The sequence below is a fragment of the Symphodus melops genome (assembly GCF_947650265.1).
Source record: "Symphodus melops genome assembly, chromosome: 11".
Taxonomy (NCBI): Eukaryota; Metazoa; Chordata; class Actinopteri; order Labriformes; family Labridae; genus Symphodus; species Symphodus melops.
This window is the reverse complement of record NC_136701.1, coordinates 22,431,639-22,449,068: the sequence shown is the minus strand read 5'-3', so window position 1 is coordinate 22,449,068 and position 17,430 is coordinate 22,431,639. Positions and strand designations below refer to the sequence as shown.

General features: G+C 40.2%; 2 protein-coding genes across 2 annotated transcripts; both read left to right on the top strand.

Annotated features, from left to right (window-relative positions):
* Positions 1–38: 38 nt before the first annotated feature.
* On the top strand, positions 39–6,352 carry ccdc15 (coiled-coil domain containing 15). Its single transcript, XM_079355530.1, has 11 exons — positions 39–448; positions 565–716; positions 1,384–1,533; positions 1,631–1,729; positions 2,697–2,813; positions 2,930–3,061; positions 4,287–4,406; positions 4,503–4,606; positions 4,877–5,074; positions 5,563–5,711; positions 5,822–6,352. The coding sequence occupies exons 1-11, from the start codon at positions 247–249 to the stop codon at positions 5,869–5,871; spliced, it is 1,473 nt and encodes a 490-aa protein (XP_079211656.1). The 5' UTR covers positions 39–246; the 3' UTR covers positions 5,872–6,352.
* Positions 6,353–6,781: 429 nt separating this feature from the next.
* Positions 6,782–17,375, top strand: slc37a2 (solute carrier family 37 member 2). The gene is made up of 18 exons (XM_079355358.1): positions 6,782–7,372; positions 8,859–8,940; positions 9,633–9,723; positions 10,016–10,094; positions 10,173–10,308; positions 11,485–11,561; positions 12,275–12,441; positions 12,842–12,879; positions 12,967–13,110; positions 14,304–14,394; positions 14,508–14,570; positions 14,994–15,079; positions 15,201–15,249; positions 16,131–16,204; positions 16,334–16,412; positions 16,661–16,758; positions 16,866–16,924; positions 17,099–17,375. Exons 1-18 carry the CDS (start codon positions 7,314–7,316, stop codon positions 17,112–17,114), a joined length of 1,488 nt encoding a protein of 495 aa, XP_079211484.1. The 5' UTR covers positions 6,782–7,313; the 3' UTR covers positions 17,115–17,375.
* Positions 17,376–17,430: the final 55 nt, after the last annotated feature.

The following is a 17,430-nucleotide window of genomic DNA, read 5'->3' as shown; positions in this document are numbered from 1 at the left end:
CTCATTCTTATTTAGTGTTTTTTAGTATGTAATAATTATGTAGCTTTATTAAGTTTGTATGTGGAGGTAGTAGTTTGCCAGAAACCCTGTTAAATGTGCTGCTCGCTGTCTTGGCCCGGGCACTATTTTTTAAATTTAATTAATTTTCTTCCAGTTAAATGAAGGTTTAACATAAAACAAGTTCCACCTTTATCCTATACGTTTTTAGTTTGTCCTTATATTGTTGAAATTGTTTAAACGCCAGGCATGACTATTAAAAAATTGATGGCTAAATTTATTGGTTACCATACCTTTTTTTTCCTGGCGTTTTCACAGAGAGTGTCCTCCTGTCCAGATGGGGGCGGTATTGCACCAGTGAGCTGTTTAAAAACTCAGGAAACTATCAAAAGAGCGAAACTCAAACCAACACAACAGTTGTTTATCTGTGGTGGAAATTATCCAGAGAACGGTGAGGGGATTTTTTTCAGCCTAAAAAGAAAGTTATGTACATAATATATTCAATATAACTACGTCAGCTGTATACCGAGAACACATCCCGCTAAATGAGTACAAGCCGGTTTACAGCCTCCAAAAGAGGCGCATTCAAAGCTTCAGTCTGCCGGAGACCTGAGCCCTCGGCCTGCAGGGCCAACAAAGTCCTCGCCGAGAGGAACCAGGCCGTGGTGGCAGTGGGAGTCTGGGTTGAAGAGGGACAGGACTTCCCGGAGCATCCATCTGTGAGTTTGGCATTTTTTTAAACTGGCGTTTAATCAGTTGCCATGGTTACCGAGGAGCACGATCATCATGCTGCATTCATGGTCTAGGATTTTAATAGTACAGTTCGATGTTCTGTTTTGTTGACACTAGTTATGTTTTAACTCTTTGTCGCAAAAAAGGTTGCAAGGTGACAAGAGTTTACACACAGGTCCATTTCACACAACAACAAATCTAAAATCCTATCCTCCTATACAAACCTTAATATAAAGCAAATACTCTTAATAAATCCCCAGTTCTTAAGCATTTTACCTTGTAATTCATTATTTTACATTTCTACACATTTAATTTCTCACTCGTGAATGTGCATGAACATTTTTTATATTTCGATTCATTCCATTTGTCTCAAGAGTGTTTCTGAGGTTGAGTTAACAATAATAAAGGTTTAACTCTTAAGAAGAAGAAAGAAAAGAAAAGGTTCGTTGCTTATTTATTGTCTATCAAAGTATGGGATCTTAATTTCCAGTTTTGTCTTTGCACCCTCATCCAAGCATTTCCACAGCAAGCTGCGATGGTTGCAGGTGAAAATGCAGCGGTGTCTGATGGTCTGGTACTTCAAAGGGACGTGAATATTAAAACTTGATTTTTCCCTCTGTATACCAAACAGTCTTGCCCTGTCTTTGTTTCTAGGCTCTTGCTTTGCTGACTGAAGAGATCCAGGAAGAAAAGAGGAGGGTGAGGGAAGAGAGCCTCCAACGGTTTCAGGCTAAAGTACGCCACCGTGTGGCACAGAAAGCTCAAATCATCAAGAAGAGGGAGCAGCCTCAATCATACTCTCGGGTATATTGACTAACAGTGAATCAGCTAATCATTTTGGTTCTACATAATCACTCGTGTGAGCTCTTTGTGAAGCTGTGTTTATGTTTCGCTTAAACAGGAGTATCAATCCTGGAACCAGCGTGTAACTGCAGGTGAAAAGCTGACGCCTGCAGGACTCACTGTACAACAGAAGGTGAAGGAGAGGAGCTCCCAGGAGGTGAGAGGGTATTAGAAAATAAAAGGATGCAGTTTTTAATATAGATAATTGAATCCCTAGTTGTGTTGTTTCCAGGAGGCTGGAGTGTAAAGTTTGTTTAATCAGGTCATTACTCGTTTTTCTTTAGAGATTTTAATGAATTTGTTTCCTTCCAAAATTCACATTCAAAAGTTATTTGGAAAGAGAGCTCATCAAGGTGGCTGAAATCAATACTGCAACATAAACTTAATGACGAGTATGTGTACTTTTGATCTCGTGCGCCATTAATGCTCTCGGTTAAAGTCGCTGAGTTTCCATAAAAGGAATGTTACTTTATCAATAAGGACGAGCTTGCACAAAAACCCTGACCTCAGATTTATCCAACGCCTTTGGGATGAAGTGGAGTGCTGACTGTGAAGAAGGCCTTAAGACCCAACATCTCAGTCTGACCCCTCTGATGGTCTCTGGAGTGTGAATGGGAGCAGATCCATGCATATAGCTTGGTGCAAATATATACAGCATGTTGTGTGAAGAGTGAACGGCAGGATTATCAAGCATCACATTTGGCTTGATTTCTTACATTGTGAATATCTGAGATCTTGTTTAAACATCGTCTTCACTACATAGTTTATTAACAAAAAATGACCTGTATAGAAGAAATCTTCATCACAATGAATTTACAAACAACATCTTTGAACTCTGAAAAAGAAATGTCCTATAATACAATAAATTATTAAAAACAACCTCAACCATTCTGTTAACTGGATTCTGCGTAGCTTGTGAAACATAAAGATAATTAAAGATACAATATTACGAATAAATTAACAAAAGATTAAACTGGGTGACACAGTATGAGAGAACAGGGAAATTAAATGTTTGGTAAAATTGAAATTGTCAGAATGATTGCAATGCTTCCATGATATGAGTGTTAGAATAATGTGACAGTGATTCATCATGAGGAGGATTTATTTCCATGATGATTTTCCAGCCGGTTGAAGGCATGAGGCAGGTCCGACTCAGACTGGCTGCCTGTCGTATGGACCAGCATGGGGAAATGACGTCAGACCTTCCTGGAGGCGACTGGAACGTCTCTCCCTCCAGACATGTGAGCGCCCGTGTCTCACACTTGTTCCTCTTTTTCATATCTTGCACTTTGCAATAGTCCTGTGTGTTCCTGCACATCCAGGGTAAAATAAATAATTTTCCTCTGCACCCCTTTAGAGATCTCACGCGCTTAATGCAGACCAGGAAGTTGAAGATAAGGAGGCGGAGGAGGGTGACCTAGAAGACGAGGAAGAAGGAGATGATCATATCATCACCAGTCAGCACATTTGCCCCCTCGTTCAGCAGAAGGTTAATGAATACTCAGAGCTTTAGTCGTGTCGTTCAGTCTGTATGTCACATTGATGACATCTGGTGCACTAACATTATAATTCATTACAATCACACCGACAAAACTGGTTCAAATATTCGTCAGTACAGCTGTCTTGATTCAAGCAAAAATAATAAGAAGGTGGAGTCTGGTAGAGTGCAATTAACATCCACACACGTACTGTAATATGTGCCTGTTGCTCTGCTCCACTGAGCGCTCATGCCTTACAGCTTCAACCCACACACACACATTTCTAACATTAAGTCAAACATTTATAGTTACTCTCAGGACTCTTAAAATTGTGATGATTCTAAATTCCGGTCTGCCTCACACTCGTTCTCTTATCTTTACATCTGTCAGGGTGAGAGCCGATGTGCAGCTAGAGCTTTGAACAGATTTACAAGAAGTCAATAGAAATACTCCGATGTAATTAATGTTATTACTTTTGCCTTGACTTGGACTTAGCAATAGATTAAACCACGGCACGATACAGCTAGCTGTTTCATCTTAACTGGGGTCGATAATCAATCTGTCACAGAGTTGATTAAATTCTGACGAGCAAACACTTTTACAACTTCTTGAAATCCTAAAGCTCTTTCAAGGGAATGCTACATTTCTGGCTGTGGGTGTTTCTAAATGCCAATCATAGCATTGTGCTTGAAATTCAAATTCTACCTGGACAAGAGGTACCATCCTAACAATGCCAGCTAACCAGAACTTTATGTGCACATGATATTTAAGCATCACAGAACCTTAAGTGTCTTAAAGTTTGTCACCTTTTTGCATCTTATTAACTCACATACCCAAAGACTTCAAATGTTATGATCACATTATGGCCCCTAAAGAAGCTAACAAACGTACAAGTGTGAACCTGGGTCAAGTTCATTTAAACCAGAGTTTACTGTTTATTTAACACCTGACTGAAAAGATTTAAATGTACAATGTTAAACATGTTCTTATCATTTCCATTTCCCTTTAACAGCTTGTGATTCACTGCTTTTCAGGCTGCAGAGTGATATTTATGTCTGGCTTTGTTTACATGTGCAGGGACTTTTGATGATGATTGGGTACAGTTGAGTTAAACCTATAAATGATCCCAAATCAATAAATAAGGCAAATTGGAAATCAGTTGATGATTAAAGTGTCATTATAGAGGGGGTGAATGTTTACGCAGTCAAGTTTATTGTGTGTCTGTTTATGCTTCAGGTGAGAGGACATGCATTGATGGAGTCAGACAAATCACAGCCTCATCCTGGATTCCAGACCAGCCTCAGGGTCCCACAAGTCCTGTGGCCTCTGCCTGACCAAGAAGAACTGAAGAGACAGGTAGACTTCAGAGAAAAAAATCATGAAGCCTTCGACTTTACCTTTCTGATTGATGTCAGACCCAGTGATAAACCCTGCACGTCCCTCTTTCTGCAGCGCCAGTCTCAGTTCCTGATGCACCGTCGTCTGTACATGAACATTGAGCGAGAGCAAGTGAAGGAGAACAAACAGCACAGGAAACACCTGAAGAAGACAGCGAGGTGACATGATAGCTGTACTTTAACTTCCTCTTAAGTTAATGTGTGGATTTAGTGAGTGTGTGCCAAAAATCTTTCTTCTCGAGCCACCATGATTAAGGCATTAATCTGCAACATTGGTGACAAGCATGGCACAGAAATATGGCTCGATACACTTAATGTGCAGCTGACAGATAAACTAAATAACTGGCATATTAAAGCCAGTTACATATGATTCTTAAGCCTTGGACTCAGAGAAAATCCCCCCTCAAACATCCCCTGTCTTTGCTGAAGGATCAAAGCGGAGAAAGAACAGATTCGTCTGGAGGAGGAGAGACGATTAGAGAGAGATCGACAGCTTGCAGAGGCCCAACAGAGGCTGGAGGAGAGAGAGCTGCTGATTCTGGAGCGACTGAGGCTCGAGGAGGAGGAGAGCGCTGCGGAGCTGCAGAGGAGGAGGAGGAGAGAAGAGAAAGGGAAAACAGAAGCGAGGTAAAACCAGGGTCTTCATTTAAATATGTTATTGTAAACATTAACCCGACTGTAAAGGACTGCTCGCATCATTGGTTTTCATCTGTTTGACCTGCTGCTCTCTGACAGGCGCTACTAATCCATCACGAGGACCAACAGATTTTAAAGACTCTTTAGTCCTCAGAGCCATAACCATACTGAACTCCACTATGCACTAAAACCCTCTCCCATATAACCCACCACACCAACCCTACTACTTTTACATTTTTATTTTATCACTTTTCTTTCATTTTTTTAGTGCAATATTCTTTATGTAGGTCAAGTTAATTGTTTTACTGTTTAATATTCTTTATCTTCTGTACAATACATTTGTAGGTGAGTTTTCTCTGCTATGCATGAAGCGGATGCATGAATGTAATGTCACTGTACAATGTGCAAGAACAACAAAGGCTTTTCTATTGCTTTAACTGAGCTGCACTAACTGGCAGACTGTGTGTAACCCTGCACAGGTTCATTGAGGCTCTGAAAGCTCGGATGAAAGAGCGACTCTCTCAGGAGAAGTTAGACCTCCCTCCTCTCTGCTGCTGTGCGTCCTCTTTCTGGGACTCCCACCCCGACACCTGCGCTAACAACTGTGTCTTCCACGACAACCCAAAAGGTACTCACTGCCCCATAACTCGCTCTGCTCACAGCACCGCAGAGCTTTAATGTGAATATGTGACAACATCAAACAATGCTGCTGAAAGTAACATGTTTTATCTTCCACAGAATATGCCAAGGCCTTACATTCAACAATGTTGAGTTTGGATCTAAGGTGAATGAAGCTGATGAGCTGACGTGGACACTGGCTGTCTGTTTGAGTTATCAAACCCAGTCACATAAAAAGTTGATATCAAATTAAGACTATTGAAAGAATATTGCCAGATAATATGTTCATATACACAAACTGTCCTCAGAGGGAAATATGTTCCCTGTGACACTGAGGATAAAATACTCAGCGATGAGTTATGGTGAATGGCCCGCAATGGTGAAACCGCTTTTTAAATCCTGACAGTTTTCCAGGGACCGTTTTTATTTCTTTGAATAAAGTTTTGTATTCTGTTCAGAAAATATAGCATAGCGTTGTTTCACTTCTCCCAACTTTTAAATTTCACTACCAAATCTACTTAGTGCACCTTTAATGAACATTGCATTGAGGGAGGTGAGTTTGCTGTTTGTTGTGTGGGAACCTTGGGTATCTGTTGTAGGTCATGTTTTTTTCAAAGAAAGAAAGAAATAAAAACAACTTCTTTAAAAGTGTGTAAGATTTGTTTTTAAATTGGTACAAGTGTCGACATAATTAGTTTCATTGAAAAGCGCTGATCCAAATGTTGACTTCCACACAGTCGAAGGTTTATCTATCTATCTATCTATCTATCTATCTATCTATCTATCTATCTATCTAAAAAAAACAGTGCTACTTTAAAGCTGTAACATTCAGTTGTTGATTCATCTTTGTTATGGTTGTTTTTGTTTTTAACTTAAATGTCAAAAATATCATAAACATCCCTATTTTATAAACATGTGTAGACTTAGTGAATGTTTCGGTTTACAGTGTTGTTTAATTGGGTTTAAGTTTCGCCTCTCATAAAGGGGTCCCGGTCCAGACGGTTTCGTCCGACCCTGATTTTGGTATCAGCTGTTTCCGACTGCAGCCGTTTCCTGTTCGACGTGACGTCAGAGGGGGGAAAGTCACGTGGCCTCCAGGAGGCTCCGTCTGGAGAATTTCATGGAATAACACGTCTACGCAAAATATTAATAACACCTATTTTTATCAACAACGGACGCCTTTTTTTTTTCCTTTTGTGACCTGTATGTGTATCACAGCCTCTCGGAGGAAGGCTGGCTGGACCTGCTCGTCCATATAAACTCTGGCCGACACCATGGAGGACAGCTGCTGGATGTTTACGGACTGTGTGTGCCAACAGGAAGCTGCGAGGCTGCGTCTTTATCCGTGCGGCAGATAGCGTCTACTTTTAGTTACCTCACTTAACGAGCATTTGTTTTCTTTTTCCGGGATAATAAGCAACAGCAGTAACTACTGATTAATAAGCAGCTGGTCCTCCTCTTCTTCTGTTGTTCACCTGTTATAATAACAATAATAAGTGTGCTACAAACAGGAGGTGCTTTAAATTATAGTCGAGAAAAAATGTCTTGGACCAAAGCGTGAGAGGGTTTTTTTTTGTTTGTTTTTTGGAGTTTGACAAAGTTTCCATCGACTATGAAGTCCTCCCTGGCTCCTGGTATAAGGTTCATCACGACCTTTTCTCGAGATGCCTGGTAAGTTTGTCTCATAGTTCATTCCCTCATTGTTCTCCTCCACACGTGCACAAAGAGGAGCAGAGCCGCTTCACTAATCGATCAGTTGTAAATGATTGAGTTACACATTAACCTGTAACACATTCTGTGAACTCAGGCACTTCATTATATCATTTACTTATTTCTATGAACTGCAAATATAATGACCACTCCTTGTTTTCACTTAGAGAACTGTTTTCCAGTCATTTCGGGCGTGTTGCATCAAGATGCAAAGCCAGTCTCTCTTTCTGACACACATTTGACCTTTAACGGATCAATAATCGCACACATTTGAGCATTTAAGGAATTTGCCAACACACATCGGGACTTTACTGTAATAATAAGCGTATCAATTTCTAATCTCACTTCACACGCTGCCAAGGAGTCAAGGGGAACAATGTGGGGATTAATCCTAAATGTTTTTTCAAGACCTAAATGGTCAAATAATTGAGTTAGAAAAATACACGTTGTAGTTTTGATTTAGTAAGTCAGAATAATCAAATAAGAAGTAGTTTAGCAGTCGGAGCACAGTTGAACTACTTTGTCAACAATACTCAATCAAGTGCAAAACTCCTGTATGCAAAAGTTTAGTTAAATTGAAGAACTGAAACTTGAATTACTCAAAGGGTACCCAAAGTAATAGTATTCCCTTTGCTTAATCCCCCAGCATTATCAAAATGATGCAGATTATTTAACCTAATTTAAAGGAGTGAGGTGTAAATCACTAAATGTCTGCTGGGGAGCTTATTAATACTCCCATTGATTAATTAAGTTTGATCTCACTGGTTCATGGGGCTTCAACACATCTCTCCCACTTCCTTCAGTCTGGACTTCTCGGTTTGTAAGCGCTGTAAATCAACAATATTAAATCTGAACGAATTTTCGTTGAAGTATCATGTTGTCTTTAAAATGTCGTGGATATGAGGTGTCACTGTTTTTTGCGGAGTTCCAGCTCTGCTGCAGAGTTTCAGAGAAATGAACAGTTTGTGTTAATTGACTCTGACTCTCACAGTAGCCTGCCCTGTTTGTAGTGTATGTGTTAAAAACAACATAATGAAGAGTGAAACAGGGTCAATATACTCATCACACTTAATAGGTGTGATAAAGACGAGCCAATCTCTCTGTAAGAAACTCCCATACAGTCGTAAAGAAAGACACTTAACACAGCCTCGCTATAAGTGCTCTCTGTGTCACGATCGGGGTTTTTTTGCTGACAGTCAGAAAGAGGTCGAAGAAGAAGTGAAATATTACGGTAAAAGAAGAAATACAAAAATATTCAAGTCCTGCATCAGATTCGACTAAAAGTACAGAATTAGTCCCAGAGCTTACATTAAGTGAGATATCAGGTTAGAAGGATATTATTACGGATGCATTCATGTCTTTTCTTCACGATAAATAAAATGACTAACCAAACAGTTTCAGGTTTTGTTAGCTTGCCACCTTAACTTGATTTGATTCGCTCTCACAGGTACCGGAGTTTCATTCTCGTCCTCACCTTCCTCTTCTACACCGCCTACCATCTGTCCAGGAAACCCATCAGCATTGTTAAGGTGACTGACTCCATTTACAGGCTTTGTGTAGAAACTTGACGCATGTCTTGTCAAACATTTCCCCTAGAATGAATTTGGAAGTCATGAAACGTTTTCTACACTATTTCACTGTTTGTGTTTCTCCTCCTCTGTTTAAGCTCAGAACAATTCATGCACCGGGATGTTTACTTTTTCAAACAGCTACAAAGAAAATAGTGCCCATGCAAAGCCATAGATTGTCTCTGAACATTAAACGACATGATGAGATGTTTCTGACATTAGAGCCTTGTGATGTCACTCCTTCATTAAGCCAGACATGAAGTGTCTGCGTTTGTTCTCTATCATTCAAACCAGAAACAAAAACATCAGAGCAGTAGGAAAGGACAATAGCTCTTCAGTCACTGTGATCAACATGCTATCGACTGCATGTGGAAACATGTTCAGTTAAACAACAAAGCCACAGTTGTTGAATGCTTTCGGTTTTGTCTCGTGTTCTTATTCATTTATTTTCATGCTATTGATCATTTGAGACGACTCATTCACTCTGTGAGTTCCTGTTATTCACTCTTTACGTCAGGTGTCTTCACACCCTTCTCCCTTGCAACCTCTTCATTATAATTAATTACTTCATTAATTAACAGTCTTAATTATCAAAACAACAACTGATGACTATGAACCTGTGCTTCCCTCCATGTTTCTTCTTGCTGATACAGAGTCAGCTGCACAGAAACTGCTCCAACGCCATCCAGCCCCCCGGCTTAAACATAACCAACAATGATACCTGGTGTGACTGGAAGCCTTTCGGTAAGTACTCTAGGTAGTCATATAGGGAGCATAGCAGGGATTTCTTTAGAAAGCAAAACAAGTTGTAAATGAGTTATATATGTAATGACATTACTTTGAATTTAAAACCTAGGTTGTAGTGTTCACAGTTGACACGTTGTTATTTGTTAAGATGCAGTATAGGAGGTGTTTGGTTACAGAACAGGTTTCCTCATCATAAGACTTCAGTCAATCGTGTGTTTCAGCAAACACAACTTAGTAAAGGTGGAGAAAAAAAACCCTGAATTCTTAATTCTGTCTTTTTTTTCCTCAGACCAGGACAACTATCAGACCCTGTTTGGTATCTTGGATAACTCGTTTCTGATTGCCTATGCCATCGGCATGTTTATCAGGTATGTGTTTTGTATGTTGCTGACAGATTTTTGTTTGTCTGTACTACATTGATTCATGCTCATTTCTTATGTTCACAGTGGGATCTTTGGAGAGCGCCTTCCTCTGAGGTACTACCTGAGTTTTGGGATGCTGATGAGTGGATTGTTTACGTGTCTGTTTGGCCTCGGCTTCTACTTGAACATCCACTCGTTAGGATACTACGCCGCTATCCAGGTAAAGGCAGCACGCCACAGGCATTCACTGTTTTTAATAAGAGACGCATAAACGTTACCTCAGCTCGGGCGTGATGGCCGGCTCACGATCCTGGGTTTGGCTCTAAGTTTTATACATTTTTATATCACTCAAACCTTGACCAGGATGGGGAATCTCTCAGTCTGTATAATGCAACCTCCCACAGTCTTTATGAGAGCGAGAGCTAAACTGCGTACAATAAAGTGGCATTAATGGGTGAAAGAAAGGAGCTCAGAGATCAGCTGGGCTGATTACTGCTGACTCAGCACCAAACGTTCAGTCAGCTGTGCCAGCAAAAGGATTTCCCAGGAGGCTCAACGATAGTGGAAATGAAAGTCACTCACATTGTGTGTCAGTGCACGTTCAGTCCTTCAGATAAAGGCGCCGTCTTAACGGTTTTGTTTCACTTCAGTTATTCGTCTTTCGCCATCAGTCATAAAAACAGACCTTAAATAAAAGCCATATTGCTGATGTGGCTTTAAAATGGAAAAACAAACTCTGGCTTCTTCTTGCTCCTCTTTAATCAGGCTGCAACTGAAGAATCTTTTTCTGAAATAACTCAATATAAACGTACATTAAGAGAATGTGCAGGAGCAAATGTGATTTAAAGAAATAGAAAAGCAAAGGACACAAACAACTGATAAAATAGGATGTGGACAGGAATGTCTTTATGATGACAAATAGAGAGATTAAATCTCAGCAGTGCAGCACTGAATTGCAGCCTTGACATTTCAGATGCGATCACTCCCTCCTTTCCTGCAGTCAAATTTCTACCAAAGTGAAACTATGTTAAGAACCAAAGTCACCTGCATGTATCTGTTGTGTTGATTAACCCCTTGTACCCTCTTTCAGGTTGTGATCACTGTGAGGTCTCTGGGTCAGTACAGACCTTAAACATCTCCTCCTCACTTTAAACATGTAGAGATCTCACGGTGGCTTACTCCGGCTTTATTTTCTCACACACATCACATGAGTCACAGCTGCATCATATGACTGCATGAGTGTGTCTTGGGCTTATTTAAGTTAGATGTGGTATGTAAAGAATCACTGCTGCTCACTGCTCTCCCCTTATTCTCTGTTCGTAGATGTTTGATTGGATGCTTTCTCGCTCTAAGTTTACTCAGTCTGCTTTCTCCTTCTCTTTGCTTCATCCTGCAGGTCATGAACGGGCTCATGCAGACAACCGGCTGGCCAGCAGTAGTGGCTTGTGTCGGCAACTGGTTTGGAAAGGGGAAGTAAGTACTGTGAGATGTGCAATGGGGAACATTCATGCTGACTGTTCGGTTTAGATGTCTTTTTCTGTGGTTGGCTGACTCATACACACACACACACACACGCGCGCGCGCATGCACATTTGTCACAACCTCACTGCACAGTCTACAGGCTTTGATTTGTTCTTGACCACAAACATACAATCCAAAGTTTAAATCAGAAGTTCCCTTTAAACATGTGTTGAAGCTCACTGTTTAAAGTACAGCTCCAAACACATCAATCAGACCAACACTGGGACACTTGATCGAGTTAACGACAGTCACCACGCCTTTTTGAACAGCCTCTGGCCTTTCAGTGTCGTTACTACGGCAACGGCTCGTGTTTTCATACACAACAGAAACAAAACTACTCTGTGAATAAAGATCACCATGGAAGTCTTGTTTCTGCGCATTCTCTGACAAATCTGTCTTTACATGAAGATAATCAGAACCAAAGTACACATTGGGATCCTAAACGTAAGCACCATGTGAGTGTCTGTTCCTTCTTCTAACACTTGGAGGCTTCATGTAGACACATTATAGAGCTGAAATAACAATGAGGTTGTTTGGTTTGGTTGTGCTCATTGCTCACCATGCTCTCACATGCAGACCTCTGTAAGAACTAAAGTCCCTTATATTGAAATACTGCTGAAACCCGTTCCATTCCTCTTCTTATCCGTGTGTTCTTCCATTATCAGGCGTGGGTTCATCATGGGCGTGTGGAACTCCCACACCTCTGTGGGAAACATTTTGGGTTCCCTCATCGCAGGCGCCTTTGTCTCCTCAGCGTGGGGGATGTCCTTCATCGTGCCTGGACTCATCATCGCCTCCACCGGGATTCTCTGCTTCTTCTTCCTGGTTGAGAGTGAGTTTCTGCTCCACATGGAAACACAACACACATGTTAGTTGTTTTACATCCCCCCCCCCTCCACACACCTTTGGGTTGGGAACCAGAGGGTCGGTGATGCGGACCAAAAATTTAGAAATTGCTCTGGTAGCTGGAGAGATGGCAGACGACGTCCTGGGCATGTCCTACGTCCTACCGATGTGCCCTTGAGCAAGGCACCGAACCACCCCCCCATTTCTCTCACAAAGTCGCATCCTTAAACAGAATTTCATTTTCATCGTTGATGAATTCGTTGATGATTCGTTTCATAGTTGATGAATTTCTGGTCCAACTTGATTGTGTTTTTTTTAAGCTCTCAGTCTCTGTTGATGAATATTCCTAAAGTCTCGTGTTGCCTTCTCTCCTCTCTCCTCTCCAGAACCCGAAGACGTCAACTGCACTCCTCCTCAGCACCACGTGAGTTCAAAACAGAAACAGCTCACACCTCTGATTCTTTCAAAATAAAACAGCTGGAACTCATGCATGTGTGTGTTGGTGTGTTAGGCTGAACAGGAGAGCCGGGAGACGGAGATTGTTGTACATGTTGAAGTGACCAGCAACGGAAACGGTTCCATCAGCCCCGAGCCTCAGGAGGTCGTGCAGGAGCCCACTGAGGCTATCAGCTTCTGTGGGGCTCTCAGCATACCTGTGAGTAGAAACCATTTAATGCTTTACTTTTCTTTAGTTGGTGTGAACCGGCTCGATGGAATACATATTTTATATTTAAGAATAGAATTAATGAAAACAACAAATGTAGATGTATTAAGTCTTTTCTGACTGTATAGAGTTTGACAGATTTACTGTAAAGTCGATTACTGTTACTTTTACTCCCTCTGGTGGTGGTGTGAAGGATTACACAGTGACGCCTCAACCCAGTTGATCAAAAGCAACGTGATCGGATTAAATCTGTCAGATTGGATCAAATGTTGAACTCATGTGGTTCAAAAAGAAAACCATGACGAGATCAAACCGTGTCTTCAAATCCAGTTTGTGTTCAAATCTTCAGAGTGGGATGAGAACAACTTTTAAATAGTCAAACGAAACAAGATTCTCAGTGTTGTAGATCATTTAAACTTCTTTATTGTTCATGCTGCACTTGAACTGCTGAATTACTTTTGACATTATACAATTGGGTAGTGAAAAAAAAAAGTCCCATTAAATAATCCTCAAACTATCTGATCATTTCAAACAGAAAATGTTTATGTTGGTTTTTACTATCAGACTGTTTCAGTACCCCACGACAGCAGTGACACACATAATAATAAATATTCTCTCTGACGGTCTTATTCATTATTTACTAAAAAAGCATACGTAGTCTGTTTTTATGACCAGGTAATATCCGTCTTACAACCTTTAATTAAAGCAGCTGTGAGGAGCTTTTATTTTGGCGCCCCGTGAGGGAAAGTTTTTATCACGAGCAGTCCTATTCAAATCCAGCTTTGGTCATCCTTAAATGTCTCTAGCAGGATAAAGTTACGTTATTTTTTTGTTTTTTTGATCTTGGTTAGAAAGAAAGTACATTCCCAGCTCACAAGGAACAGGGCCCTGGATTAAGTTTTTATCTCTTGGCTGAAATAGAAACTTGTTTCAGGATTTATAAGAAAGATTGACACGTAGAGATTTAGAGTTCTGTTGACAATAAACCCGCTCTGCTATAATAGGAAGACATGGTGTTAAGAAATAGAGAGAAACAGAGAAACAGGCAGAAGCCTTTGTTATTTTACTTTGCTTGTATCTCTTGCTGTGTGTCTTAGAAAATCTCTGGCTCATTATTAAAATACTAATAACATGTTCCTCCTGGCTGGTTTTCACTTCCTGTTGTTGTTTGTGTTTTCACACAGGGAGTGGTGGAGTTCTCTCTCTGTCTCCTTTTCGCCAAGCTGGTCAGCTACACCTTTCTGTACTGGCTTCCTCTCTACATCTCAAATGTTGGTGAGTGTTCACACTCGGGCTCTGTTTGTATATGAACATCATACATGTAACACAGATTAAACAACAACATTCAAAGACAGTCTCTAAGTTTTTGTGGGGTTTTTCATTTTCAGCACATTTCAATGCGAAGCAGGCAGGAGACATGTCGACACTATTTGATGCTGGAGGAATAGTCGGTAAGCTTTGAGCCTTGATTAAACCTATTCAGGTTTTCATTTTCTGAACTGTTTGTGACAGAAAAAAGAAGAATATATCTGACAATTGAAACAAACAAGGTCTGAATCTTTATATGCAACCGATTGGCTGGATAGTAAATGTTTAATTAAACACAACTGATGTGAATGTTAAAGGTTAAAAGTTCAATGTTTAACATGAATGTTTTTGGTGTAAACAATAGTAAATATATATTTGATAATTCTGCAATGCCAAATGAAATCTGTCTTTTTCAGAGATTCTGATTCTCTTCTGTGTCGATCGGCTGACAGTAGAAAGCTTAATTGCTCCTCATTGATCACTTGGACGCTGAAGTGTGAAAATTCATCTTGAATTTAGGTTTCTGAATCTAAAAAGAAACCTTTGATTGTGCTCTGTATCTACAGGAGGAATCATGGCGGGTCTGGTCTCTGACTACACTGGAGGTAGAGCTACGACTTGCTGCGTCATGTTACTTGCTGCTGCCCCCATGGTGAGTGTCCGCCTTACAGTCTACGTTGTCCACATGTATGCAATGTTGCTCTTTTTCAATAAGCATATTCCTGCCTTCGTCTTTGTTTATCTGTAAAAGTCTGCTGCTGTTTGTATTTCAGCTTTTCCTTTATAATCACATCGGACAAAGGAGCTTAGCGACTACAGTCGGTAAGACTTCACAGCCCTACTCTTCTTCTTGTCTCCTTTTTTTATCTGTTTGGTGGAAAAATAAAAAACAGAGGTTAAGGATAACACTTACATATTCACTTATATGCAAAGTTAAGTTGGTCCTTACCACTGAAAAACTGAGCTGTACATGTGAACTCTGAAGGACACATTTTTCTGAGCTGACATGATCTCGGTGCTCGTAATCAAACAGCTGCATTAAGTTTTCTGTTCGTCAGTAGAGTTCCTTCCCACTCTTTGTCATTCTGTTGGACATATTTTATATTTTTATATTTTATATTTTGTATTACTAAGTGATGTTTTAATTGTAACCGAGGGACTGCAGATATAAACTATCTCTGAGCTAACTCTGGTGCAATACATCAAATGGCAACATTTATGTTTAATATTGTACATGGTCCCTTTACAAATAAAGTTAAAGTTAAACACATACAGTAGCATTGATATGCCGACACATATCGTCATTTTAGCGTCCTATAGTGGACTCGGTTGCTTCGCCCACTACTTCCTCGTTGTTTTTTTAGGAACTTATGTAAACAGCCAGATCAGGAGAATCTCCAGAGCATTCCTCCTGAAATGATCTATTTCTTATTTTCTGTTATGTTAAATATTTTCATGGGTACATACTGTATGTTAATACCTCTAGAGGAAACATGTATGACTAGCAGGTGGGGTTGTAACTCCCTAACTTGACCTCTGAACAAGTCTTGTTGTTCCTGGTGTTCCTGTCCAGTCTTGATAACAACTACAAGATTAGATTAAAGTCACCATAATTTGAAAGTTGCTTTTTTACATACAGTGTAAAAATATCATTTTAAGAAAAGGAGGTGTATTTTATAAAGAGTTTATGTTTATATTTGTAGGTATGCTGCTGTTATGTGGAGGTCTGGTGAATGGACCGTATGCCCTCATAACTACTGCTGTATCTGCTGACCTGGTAAGACCTGAAACTCACACTTTTACAAATAGCACTCAAAGTTTCTATTGTCTCTAAATCGTCCTGATGACTTCTGCTCAATTCACAATGTGAATCACTGTACTCGCGTGAATTTTTGTTTTTCACCAGGGGACGCACGAGTGTCTGAGAGGAAACTCCAGAGCTTTGTCTACAGTGACGGCAATCATTGACGGGACCGGATCAATCGGTAAGTCCGGGTCTGAAACCCCGAGAGCGAGAATCCTCATGTGGACGTTTTTTAATGTTTGGATTAATATACATTTATTTCAACTTTTTGTATGCTTGCTGCCCTGCACAAAACACATGAATACCAATAATGCAAATGATTTAGAGGTTTTACCTTTGTAACAGATAAATGTAAATATATTCAAAGCCTTAAAGGTATAAACTTTTCTTTTGTGTTTGACAGTTTATTGATGTGTGTGTTTTCTGCAGGAGCTGCTTTAGGTCCTCTGTTAGCTGGTGTGATCTCTCCCACCGGGTGGAACAACGTCTTCTACATGCTCATCTCTGCCGACATCCTGGCCTGCTTGGTTAGAAACCCCTTCATCTTTACATTTTGACATATTAACCCTGGGAACCGTTTGTAATCTCACATTCATTGTCCTGACACGTTATCTTTTTGTTTGTCTGTCTTCAGTTTTTGTCCAGGCTTGTTTACAAGGAAGCTCAGGGTTGGTGTCGACGAGGTCGAAGAGGGTGAGTCTCACCACCAGCTGTGCTTTTCCATCAATGATGACATTGTGTCTTACATTGATTACCTCATCAGGATGTGTTAATAAGGGACTTTATGATGTGTTAATAGGCAGGTTAATGTCTCTTACTCAGGTTCAAAGCAGCTCAACCTTTTTTTTGTTCATCCTTTTATCCCAGGTATAAAGAATTCTGAACAACATCACACGAGGGAGACGAAGGACCTCATTGTCCAGTCGATAACCTTCTTTCATCAATCTGAATGGAAACAGAAAGCCATCAGTGGAAGATTCAAGGCACTAAGCTCATGATTAAAGCCTTCTTCGTATTGTATAACAGAGAGAATTATGCCTTTATAGAGACAAAGACTTTTTTTATGATTATTACTACATAATCTAACTTTTTTGTTTTAATATTATTTTACCATTAAAGTGTACATACTGTAAATATCTCTAAATGTTGTCCTTTTCTGTCTGCTTTGCATCCTCACAATAACAAACACTCAATCAATA